Source organism: Pseudorasbora parva, chromosome 16, assembly GCF_024679245.1.
Source record: "Pseudorasbora parva isolate DD20220531a chromosome 16, ASM2467924v1, whole genome shotgun sequence".
NCBI lineage: Eukaryota > Metazoa > Chordata > Actinopteri > Cypriniformes > Gobionidae > Pseudorasbora > Pseudorasbora parva.
This window is the reverse complement of record NC_090187.1, coordinates 37,219,165-37,231,676: the sequence shown is the minus strand read 5'-3', so window position 1 is coordinate 37,231,676 and position 12,512 is coordinate 37,219,165. Positions and strand designations below refer to the sequence as shown.

General features: G+C 38.3%; 1 protein-coding gene across 8 annotated transcripts in view; it reads right to left on the bottom strand.

Moving 5' to 3' along the window:
* Window positions 1–5,920, bottom strand: part of cbfb (core-binding factor subunit beta) — a 41,185-nt gene extending 35,265 nt beyond the window's left edge. For 2 of the 8 annotated variants that reach the window (XM_067418897.1, XM_067418901.1), the window contains exons 1-3: window positions 5,283–5,920; window positions 4,393–4,479; window positions 2,195–2,311 (exon numbers count right to left, since the gene is read on the bottom strand). In XM_067418897.1, the coding sequence (XP_067274998.1) occupies window positions 2,195–2,311; window positions 4,393–4,479; window positions 5,283–5,360 (282 nt within the window). In that variant the 5' untranslated portion in view covers window positions 5,361–5,920. The remainder of the gene's footprint in view (window positions 1–2,194; window positions 2,312–4,392; window positions 4,480–5,282) is intronic. The other 6 variants (XM_067418896.1, XM_067418900.1, XM_067418902.1 and 3 more) reach the window with 5 other exon arrangements.
* Window positions 5,921–12,512: the final 6,592 nt, after the last annotated feature.

Sequence of the window (12,512 nt, the reverse complement as noted above, 5' to 3'; positions counted from 1 at the left end):
CCTCAACCAAATCCTTCTCCCACCCTAACCCTATAGTAAGCACATGTTGTTAATTATTATTAAACAGTACTTAAATATATAGTTACACTGTAACAATGACACCATAAGATGAAGTGTAACCAGTTAAACCTAAAAACAAAAGTAAAACTCCCTTAGCATTCCACGTAAATACCATAATATATGAATTTGGTAATCACCATCTGATACCATCAAAATACCAAGTTACCAGCACAGTACTTTATTTTGTAAACAAAACCAAATGGCCAAAGCATTAAAATGACCTATTTAACATGCCTTCCAACTCAAACAGAGTAAGTAAATATTGCGAGACATTGCAATTCGAAAGCATGTGAATAGAACAAAACAGGTAGCCGTGACAATCTAACATGCAGCGCTGTGAGTTTGTGTGTCGGGTAGGTAACTAGCAGTGTAGGGGTATGCATAGCGTGGGCTGTATTTTGAAGGCAGACGGTGTGAGGCTCATTAAAGCTGCATGGATCTGAGTTCTGGCAGAGGTGACAGACAGGTGGATAGGATTACCAGTGAGCCCCGGCTCAGGAACACGCATGCTCGGCTGCCCGTCAGCACGGGGATCGACGCACACACCCTTCACGCCTTTTTAAATAATTAACAGCCAAAGATTAGTCCGTCAGCCTCGGGGCCAAAAGGTCCATTGATTTCTTACAGATGCATTTTTAATGAGCGCATCTCAGTGAGGCAGTGTCCGTGAAGAGAGGCTTCCTCGTCCAACACAGCGCAAGAAACACCAGCAGCTTTGCAAGGGGCTTGTGGTAAAAACACAAACAAAGCCAGTAAGTGCCTCTCTAATGTCTCGCACTAACGTTCTTCTACATAAAGGCTTGAAGGGAAAGGCCTCAGGGGTGACCTTAAAAGAACCTATGGCAAAATGCTATTTAATCCGGCTCAAGCATTTCCTTTAATTGGTCTTGTGCGACCATCCATAAAGCTGTTGTGCCGACGGCATACTTGCTAATCAGCCTTTATGAACTGTAAACATCTCAACACCAGACTCTTTAAAGGGATAGAAGGCTTGAATTAAATTTGTATCGCATTTGGTAAGTGTGACAGACACACTAAGAAAGTGATCGCTGCATCTGCGGACAGCGCGGCTGACAGAGTGACTGACGGTGTCAATTACGTATTTCCCTTTCTTTACAGTATTAAGTATCACAAGCAATACAATGAGAGAGAAATCTACCTGAGAATCTGATTTACTGTACGCTGAGCAAGATTAAAGGAACATGGAGCAGCTTAAACGGATAGTTCACCAAAAATCGATCATTTACTCACCTTGACATTCTCTCTCATTGACAAAAAAAAGTAAGTCATACAGGTTTAGAACAAAGTACATTTTATTTTTCGGTGAACTGTCCCTTTAATGTCATTTCAGCATTTCAGACTGTATGTGTTAAATGAATGGACTTTTTAAAAGTGATCTTACATGGGGTAGAACTTATGGTTATAGGCCTGTGATAGGCATGGACAGCCTTGACTGAAATAACAGAAATAAATACGGAGTTTAATAGTGGTTATAAACGGATTGAAGACGGTGCTGTGCAGTATGGTTTTATTTTACATTCTTATGGGTTTAGGGAGGCTATGCATTCCTTAAATCCAGAGAAACAAGAGGGAGTTGTTGAAAGACCCATTCAAAAATCTAAAACCGATGAGCGTGTCTGAAATAATACTGCTACAGAAATAAAATTGAAAGTTTAAACATAAAATGGAAACCCGTGCCATGTTTCATTCAAGAGGGAGTGTTTTTCTTGCTGTCTGCAGGGTAATATTTCAAGGGTTCATTTTTCCTTGAGATGTGCGAGAGAGAAACGTATAATTATGGAAAATCAAGGCTTTTGCCCATCTAAACCATGGATACGTCTGGTTTGAAAAAGCGACACACTTCCTCTGCTGTGTGTAAAGGAAGGAAAAGCAATGACTTCTTCAATCATTCCTCAGATTTCATATATCATGCATGTGGCCTTTTTTAAAACTGACTACAAGTTTTGCATGTTACTACTATCACACAACACGCCTTTACACATTTGAATGAGAGTGTGAACATGTTTATGATCTGATTTTTTTTTAAGTAGGAGATGAGAGTAATGTTTGAAATTGGGTTGGTGGGCTGGGTAGGGGGAATAATTGCAAATACTTGAAAAAGTGTCAAGACTACCTTTCCCGTCTCCCGCTCGAAGTCCACATATTCTCGGGTGGGCGCCTGCCGCTGATCGCCATGAAGGTTGGCTGGGAAGAACTGCAGCGAGAGGTTGGTGCCGGTCGCCACAAAAGCCTTTTAGAGGGAAATCAATACAAACAGGATAAGAAAGCCAGGCCCGAGCATAAATTATGCAGCCCGTCATTTCTGTTTTCACATCAGAGAGGAGAGGAGAATGCCTGGAGCCAAGGCCAGCGCTCAAAACATCAGGAAAAAAAAGGGAGGAGGGGATGAAGGGTGAAAGAAAAAAAACCAAGTCATCATTTTCTCTATTTGAGGTATTGAGTTACACACATCTGATTCTATTTTACCAACGCTCGTTGCTGGCAAACTGGGCTGCACCAAACTGAGTTTGAGAGAAGACAGAATGCAGGAGTGAATGAGTGACAGAGAGATAACAGAGACGAGGAGGAGGACAAAATCAATAATTGTTTTAAATGCAGCCCCTCACTTACATTAATAGCAGTAAAGGTTTTGAATTACGGTACAATAATTCAATAACGTTCTCAAGGAACACGAGCAACAAAAAACTGGATTTTATACTAAACTGTCTCGCAGAATTGTCTTGCATTTTAATTATAAATCTACAAAAATATATTAAGATCAAACATATGATTCACTGCACTCATATGCTCAAAAATATTGTTCACAGACGGGGTTTAGATTATGCCAGGATTTAGAAGTTTTTATAAATGTGCCTTAGAAAAAACATTACTGGGTTGCATCTTGAGACAAAACTGTATTTTGAGATATGTCAGTGCAAGTTGCTTTCAGTAAGAGCACCTCAAACATGCATTTTAGTCTAGGCTTAAGTCTTGTCTGTGCAACCCGGGGGATCATTGTAAATTATATTAATCAACACTCAGCATCATCGCAATGGGCATACAAAGACTTAAAGAGGTGAGGAAAGTTACTCTCTGTAGCTTTTGTAATAGACCTGTTTGCCTGGGAACCTCAGCATTCAATCTACTGTTGATGTTAGGGGCAAATAAGGCCAAACATGACCACATCTCACTGATTAAAGAACTAAAGTGCACCATATGCACGTCACAACACTAGACAGCAGTGAGAAAACAAAACTATTAATGGACCCACTTTATATTAGGTGACCTTAACTACTATGCACTAAAATTTACATTAATAATTTGATACAATGCACTTATTGTGTACATACATGTTTTTACATTGTACTTACATTTTTTTAACTACCTGCATGTAATTACATCGGTGATTAATTTTACTTACCACACCACCACACCTATCCCTAACTTTACCCGTATCCCACCTCAACATCAGCAAATGTGTACTGCAATACAATATGAACACAATAATACATTGTGCTTATTGTTTTGATGCATGTACAGTTAAGGGCACCTAATATAAAGTGGGACCTTATTTATTTCCATTTTATATTAGAAATGTCAGTAACGTTACTCCTCAGTAAACTATATCAAGTATAAGGTTATGTAAATTGATGTTTATGATTAAATTCGAATTAAATCAAAAAGTGGCAATGGACTCTATCTACTCTGTAATTGTATACTAAACAGAATAAAAGTAATCTGAATTATCATAACAGCTCTATTCTTAGAATATTATGGGTAGCTGAATCTCAAACAGCCTTGAAGACATGAGATAAAAAAAGATAAACAAGCCAAAGAAAAGGCTGACACAAAGCAAATCTAGAGCAAAACTGCAAATATCTCTAAATACAACGAAATAAAATACATTTGTAACATAAATAAAAAATAAAACAGGGATGTTCTATGTAAATAATTGCATGCAGTCTCAAGGTATTTTAAAGAGACTGCAAATCAGACACGTCCGAGTTCATCTGCACCCGCGAGACGCGCTTCTGATGGTAATTAAACCAAGCCGAGAGGCACTCTGTTACAGCATTCTTTAATTATTTGTAGATCTAATAATTAAGTGAATTACATACAACATCTTTAACGATAGGTCAGTTTAACAGGATATGGATCATAAATGTTCTCTGCAGTGTTTAGCGCTGACATAGGCTATGAGGAAGTATTTTGAACATAGTTTTTGGTGATGACGTGACAGTTCCATATCCCTAATCACGCTATGTGTTGAAATATTTATTTGCCAGCAATGATGCCGGGGTCAGTTAGTAATTGACCGGTGCGTGTACTCACTATCTCTGAGCGGCCGTCACGGCACGCGTTCTGGAAGCGCGCCTGCCTCTCCTCGTGCGGCCGATCGCGGAAACCGGTGTATTTAATCTGGAAACAGGGATGAAAGAATAACAAAAGAAAGAGTCTTATTATTAAAGATCTTCATCAAGAGTACACTGTAAAAAAAAGCATCATTATTTAATCTCCCTCTATTTAACTTGCCACAATAATTGCAACCCTTTATGCTTATTTTATGTTTAAACGTGAGTTTCCTTATTTAAAGTAGCCTAATACACTTATTATTGCAGGATTTGACTTTGATTCCACTTTGAATCGGCGTTTGCTTTAGTGGGTTGGATTTTACATGGTACGTGTGGCATGGGGTGAACAAATTTGTTGAAATGATGCCCAAATAATGAACATATTTGCAGGCTATAAGAAAATGTTGAAAAAAGAACAAAATTCGCACATGTGCCTGCAGGTATATATATATATATATATATATATATATATATATATATATGTATATATGTATATATGTATATATATATATATATATATATATATATATATATATATATATATATATATATATATATATATATATATATATATATATAATTTGCATTAGAAATAAACAAACCTAATGATTATAAAAGGTGATGTGCAAAGGTGCGTCTTTCGGGTATTACGCTAGGTACACCTTTCTTTTTCTTTCTAGCGATAGTCTACATAAAAAGTCATTTTGCAGCCTTACTGCAGTGAACAGAATGTTCAAACTTTTCTCAGCAGCGAGCATTAGCGGTCGCTACACAGAGCAAGAGGCGAAGACACGCTTGTTTTTATGTCACACAAGAGGTGCAACTTTGTTTCCGCCACTTTATCAAATGTCTCGGATGAATCGCGCTCACCTCGCATTCACGACTGAGTTTCCTGAAGAACTCCTCGTTCTCGAACTTGCTCCTCTGATCCGGGACCACCCGAGGCATCTTGAACGCGTTTTGATCAATTTTGTTTATTGTATTTGTCTAAACTTGCAAAGAGAGTGAAGCGTTGCCTTGAAACTCGCCAGTCCCGCTCTTATTTCCTTCCGTCTTTTTTCTTCTTCTAATGATGGAGCGTGTTGCAGTGAGCTTCGTGCTCTTTAAAAGAATAAAACCTTCTTCGAATTTCACCTCTTGTGAGGTCTGTGATCTGTACTGCACTGGATTTGGCAGTAATTTGCAGTTGGCTTGTTGTTCTTCCTCACTCTCGCGCGTGTGATCTCCGACTGCTGACAACAGACGCTCGCTCGCGCTACTTTATCCGTCGTATGAGCTGCATGGCTCACAGTTACTTCCTGGCTCCTCGGAGTCCGACTTATGACTGTACACCCAAAATACTCCCCCCATTCACAATTCTCTCCACTACGGACCGTGTGTGCGCACGCGTTAAATACACCACAACTTCACTGCGCGAGATGCCCGGTCGATTTCTTTCTCGTTGTCTTAATAGGTATCCTACAGAGAGGCAAAAGTTGTCACCTGTGATAGAGATGGTGCTGTGTGGTATTTATAAACACGTCATGTTGAGTTACTTTCTTAGAAACAAAACGACGTGCTGTCATCAGAGAGGTGGTTCACACTGTCGATGTAAAATATTACAGGCCTATATTTTGTTTAATTTAAATATATATAAATCAATTTTGAGACTGACATCCACATCTGTGTGTATGCTACTTCACCCAAGATAAACACACTTAAACAGAAATACTCTTTAAAAAGAGTATATCCTCTCTTCATAGATAGATAGATAGATAGATAGATAGATAGATAGATAGATAGATAGATAGATAGATAGATAGATAGATAGATAGATAGATAGATAGATAGATAGATAGATAGATAGACTTAGACATGCAGACAGATTGATCGACTGATTTATTGATTGATTTCTATAATCATTTTAAATGTTCTTGGGAGATAAGGGTATTACATCTATGATAAAAATATGTGGGTGTTGTGACATCTCTTTTTTTATTGTGCATGTTCTGAAGTTGCAACTTCCCTCGGGACAGAGGAGGAGGAGGTAGAGAAAAGAGAGCGAGAATGGGGAAGTGAACAGTATCAGAAACATCCAAAGGCCTCCAAGCCCCGTCAGATCTATAGCAGACAGATTGCATCACTTTTGTGTGGCTTACCACAGCTATAGTGTGCGACTTTCAAATATGTTTTAAGCACTTTAACTGCCAGAACATCACACCATATATGACATTACAGTTAAAAGTAGTTGAGCTATAGGCTGATGAGTGCAAAATCTTCTATCTTCACTGGGCAAAGAATTTGTCAATTTTGTTCATCTTGAATTCACCCTAGCTTCTATACTTTCTACGTTGTTAATTTCTTAGTCATTAAACACATCCATCTGTTTTGGGTAACCCCATTAAAGATAATAGTTATGTGTTCTCATTCTCAATTGTGGAAAAACTGTGAGATGGCAACATATAATAATATCCACCTAATTTAAACAAAATAAACATTTTAAGTAAATTATAATTGTAAAGTAAATGTGTGTAAAGGCCAATGCTTACATTATCTAAAGCCTCACACACACTACAGGACATTTTTTAAACAGACCATGTACAAACAGAAAATTGCCAGCATATCATTATTATTAACAACTACTATAAACTAATAATAGTTAATTAATTACTTAATTATTAATTATTAGGCCCACTAATTACTATTATACTATTATTGTTTCCTGTGACCTCAAACATTTATAGAGTGATTATAGAGCGAAAACATTCACCTAAAAGAACAATTTCTCCTTAATGCAATTATCAAATCAACCAATCACATAGCAGTTGCTTCAATGCATTTAGGAGTGTGGTCCTGGTCAAGGCAATCTCCTGACCTCCAAACTCAATGTTAGAATGGGAAAGAAAGGTGATTTAAGCAATTTTGATCATGTCATGGTTGTTGGTGCCAGACGGGTCGGTCTGAGTATTTCATAATCTGCTTAGTTACTGGGATTTTCACGCACAACCATTTAGGGTTTACAAAGAATGGTGTGAAAAGGTAAAAACATCCAGTATGCGGCAGTCCAGTGGACAAAAATGCCTTGTTGAAGCTAGAAGTCAGAGGAGAATGGGCCGACTGATTCAAGCTGATAGAAGAGCAACTTTGACTGAAATAACCACTCGTTACTACCAGCGTATGCAGCAAAGCATGTGTGAAGCCACAACAAGCACAACCTTGAGGCAGATGGGCTACAATTTGGACATTTGAAGACTGGAAAAATGTTGCCTGGTCTGATGAGTCTCAATTTCATTTTCAAAAAGAGACATTCAGATGGTAGAGTCAGTATTTGGTGTAAACAGAATGAGAGCATGGCTCCATCATGCCTTGTTACCACTAGGCAGGCTGGTGGTGGTGTAATGGTGTGGGGGATGTTTTCTTGGCACACCTTAGGCCCCTTAGTGCCAATTGGGCATCGTTTAAATGCCACGGCCTACCTGAACATTGTTTTTGACCATGTCCATCCCTTTATGACCACCAGGTACCCATCCTCTGATGGCTACTTCCAGCAGGATAATGCACCATGTCACAAAGCTTGAATCATTTCAAATTGGTTTCTTGAACATGACAATGAGTTCACTGTACTAAAATGGCCCCCACAGTCACCAGATCTCAACCCAATAGAGCATCTTTGGGATGTGGTGGACCGGGAGCTTCGTGCCCTGGATGTGCATCCCACAAATCTCCATCAACTGCAAGATGCTATCCTATCAATATGGGCCAACATTTCTAAAGAATGCTTTCAGCACCTTGTTGAATCAATGCTGGCAAAAGGGGGTCAAACACAGTATTAGTATGGTGTTCCTAATAATCCTTTAGGTGAGTGTACATTTCAATAATACAAATTATGTATCTTTTTTTGTTTACTTCTCATCTAATTCTCATTTATTCTGTGTTTTGAAGGATATTAAATACTTTTTTTTACCTATTGACTGCAAAATTCAACATTAGCATGCATATTAAAAAATATATATAAAGAAAAAAAAACGACGATCAAAAATAAATATAGTTTTTTTCTTGATATTGATCTAGGACCTGTTAGCTGTCGGAATTCGGCTATCTGCTGGTTAGAGAAAATCATCAGGAAATATAGTTTTAGAAGAACAGTGTAATTACCATATACATCCAGCAGGAGCCCCAAAGAGATCCATTCTTTTTTTCTTTTTTTTTGGACATGGCTAATGGCTAACTACTCTTATAACAACTTTTCTGATGTACATTTTGTGAATATATATATTAGTTTTTGTTTTGACATTTCTTGTTTGCGCAATCATGCCACATAAATTTGCAATAATGTGACATAAGTTGCCACCAAAAGACATAACTTGATTGTAATCATATACACTGATCACGCATAACATTATGACCACTGACAGGTAAAGTGAATAACACTGATACATCATGGCAACTGTTAGTGGAATATATTAGGCAGTAAGTGAACATTTTGTCCTCAAAGTGGATGTGTTAGCAGGGAAAATGGGCAAGTGTAAGAATTTGAGCGAGCTTGACAAGGGCCAATTTGTGATGGCTAGACAACCAGGTCAGAGAATCTCCAAATTGCTCAAGAAGTTAATGCTGGTCCTAATAGAAAGGTGTCAGAATACACAGTGCATTGCCATTTGTTGTATAAGGGGCTGCATAGCCACAGACCAGTCCGGCTGACCCCTGTCCACCGCCGAATCACGTTTTATTTTATATCACGTGGATAAACGGGTGCGTGTGTGTCGCTCACCTGGGGAACACATTGCACCGGGATGGGAAGAAGGCAAGCCGATGGAGGCAGGGCAATGTTCTGCTGGGAAACCTTGGGTCCTGCCATCCATGTGGATATTACTTGACACGTACCACCAATCTAAGCATTTTGGTGCCGGATACCACAGCACAACTTTAGGGGTCTTGTGAAGTCTATGCCTTGACGGGTCAGGGCTGTATTGGCAGCAAAAGGGGGACTGACACGATAGGAATGTCATAATGTTATAATATGAATGGAAACATAATAATAGATCTGTGTATTATTTACATTTCACAATTTACGATCACAGCAAAAACTAATATCAGCCTAACTAATATAAAGTTCAAACATTAAAGACAATATTGACTGAAATAAAAATGAACAAATTACTATCCTATCCACAACTACTATTATTTTTCTCTGATTGTCAGGAGGAGTAAATCAGGGATAGATCTGTAGTCTGAGCCTGGCTTAAGCAATTATTAGTTTATAGCAACCATTAGCAACAACTGGGTGCACATATTCCCTTGGCCCGCTAATGTTCTCATATTAACACTCATGTTGTGTTGTAGACCTGCATTAGTGCCATTAGTGTGGAACAACATTGTGTAATCTCACTCTAAAAATGTTTTGCAAATTTTGAGAAGGATCATAAAGTATAGTAATAGAGCATTTGATGGGATTTTGTGCCCCATGTCTCCTCGCAGACTGCATGTGATGAGTTTTAGCTCCTCTCTGTTTTTCTCTCGTTCTCTTCCTCATGCATCAGATTGAGATCTGTGGTGAGTTAATGTGTTAAAAGGCTGTGCTTTGGGCCAAATGGGGCGTGTGAGTGCTTTAATAGCACCACATAACGCTCATTAATTAATGAAATATTCTGTGGTTACCGTCTGAGACCCATTTTGACAGAGTGCTCGCAGTCTAGAGGCTAGGTGTCTTTTCCAATAGGTTTCAACTGAATGGACACAGAAGGTTTTACCACAAAAGATCCACTTTGGGGTCACTAGAAAACTTTGGTAGAATTTGTTTTTTTGTAACGTCTTTGCAAACTATAAGAACAAAAGTTTTGTTTGTGTAGTTCTCAGCAGTTTTGCACATCATTGTTTCTAAAAAAATGTGTCGCTCACAGCTGCGCTGAAAGAATGCATAAACAACAGATCAAGAAATCCCCCAGATTTTATACGTCTTCAATCCATGCAGTATTGCAAGTGATGTGTTGATTTGAGAATGTAAGTAGGGTAATCTTTTGTTCAGGTATGATATTAAATATTAAATTGCATCAGGCAAACAAGTCAGACACATAATAGCTCTGCTGACTCTTCAACTTTGGCTTTGTTGGTGTGTGTGTCTGCACTCTGAATGAAGCTTAGGTGCTGTCGAGATAATGATGTGATTTAAAAGCCTACCAGCCATTTAGTGAAGAAGCTAAACATAGCACTGGAAGTCTGACACACACTGACACTCGCGTTCTGCTACTGGAAAAAAATAACAATAAATAAAAACATGACCTTATAAACCATGGAAGAGGTCTGGCATGTAGCTGACATTTAGCTGATTGTTGTTGTGAAAGGAAGCTCTCTGGACAGCAAAATCTATCTATCTATCTATCTATCTATCTATCTATCTATCTATCTATCTATCTATCTATCTATCTATATATCTATCTATCTATCTATCTATCCATCCAAGCTTTGTCCCATACTTTTTTGTAAACACCATAATTACATCATATTAAAGTTAGTCGTCATCCTGAAGATTAATTTTCCATATTTCTCCAGCACAAAGAGTTAAACAATAATAATGTAACATTTTATGTTTCACTTTTACAAGGACTAACAATGAAAAACATTTCTAAAGCATGTATTAATCATAGTTAGCTTAATGTTTATTTAGTCAACATTTAAATCAACATTTAGTTGTAAAAATCAAAAGTTGCATGTTTACATTAAACAGACCTGAGGTAAGATGAATTTTACAAAGATTAATAAATACTGTAACAGTTCACTGTAAATTACTGCATTAACTAACATTATTTAATGAGACAATATTGTCTTCGCAGCACAGGGTGCACTAACATGCATTAAATAATGCTTAACTAATGCTCAAGAAGAACTAAACCGTTTATTAATGATAACTGCATCCACAACCAATGAACATTCTATATGATTAATAGATTAAGCTTAGATTAGTTAATCATTAATTAATTCCTTAATAATAAATACACTAATAATGTAAATTCATATGTTAATTAGGCTACCACATGGTCAAAGCTATATACTTCAACTTACAGTTGTCTGCTTTCATTAATCATTAGCAAATGATTTGCAAAGGTTTCACAATGATACCTTTGCTAATTGTTTTTAGGCCTGTAGGCTATATTATGGTGTTGGTCCACTCCTTAGGCCTGAGTGGGCTATGATAGGTTGAATACGTTAAAGATTAATCCAAAATAATTTCTTGATACATTAACTTTATTAGGGGATGTTCTGTCCTAGTCTCCTCAAGAGTGTTGTCTATCTGTGTGCTGTATTTACACACACTAGTTATTAAGCTGCCCACAGAAGGCGACGTCAGTGACTGTGAATCAACAGCAGTTTAAACGCCTGAGATGATTAAAGCTGTTACCGAATCTCCACGGCTCTCCCGGTTCTCACGCGCAGTGCGCGTAAGGGCGCTAGATGCGGGTGACAGTTGTCCCTGCTGGACTCTTGCCCCGAGGAAACCGGAGGGGGTGCCGCAAGGTCAGACGGCGAGACCTCCCGATTTTGGCAGTGGTGTCCGTCAGTCAGTCTGCCCGACTAAGGCGACTCGCTCAATGAGACAAAGCAAAATAACTGCAGTTGAACTCACTCTCAGATTTCAGGCGGGAGTATTTTTCCCGCCTGAAACATGAGCGTCTGTTCTTCAAGTCGCCGTCAGTGTGAAGATCTGATATGTGGCTCTGTTTATTTCAGAGCGGCATAAAATCTTACTTCAAGTCACGTTTGCTCTCTAAAGAGGCCAAATGATTATGTCATCTGACATTTACAGAAGACTAACCCCTTCGGCTAGCATTTAACGTGCTATTTTATAGTGACTTGTGACTTATGCAGACTGTAGTTCACACGCAGGTCTTCTTTTTATAACCAGGTATATTTGGAAGAGTAAATAAAATATCACTGTGACCGTCTGTCTGTCGGCGAGGTCGAGTTCTTGGACGGATTCAGTTCCGACTCTGTCCACCAGAGGGCGGGCGTGGTCGCGTGTTCGCTTCTTCTGTTGAGCACTGTTGTCTGTTATCATTTTATTACCCCACAACTAAACGAATAAAACAAAAATGTTAATTCTGTTATGGAGCTAAAATCAGTTAA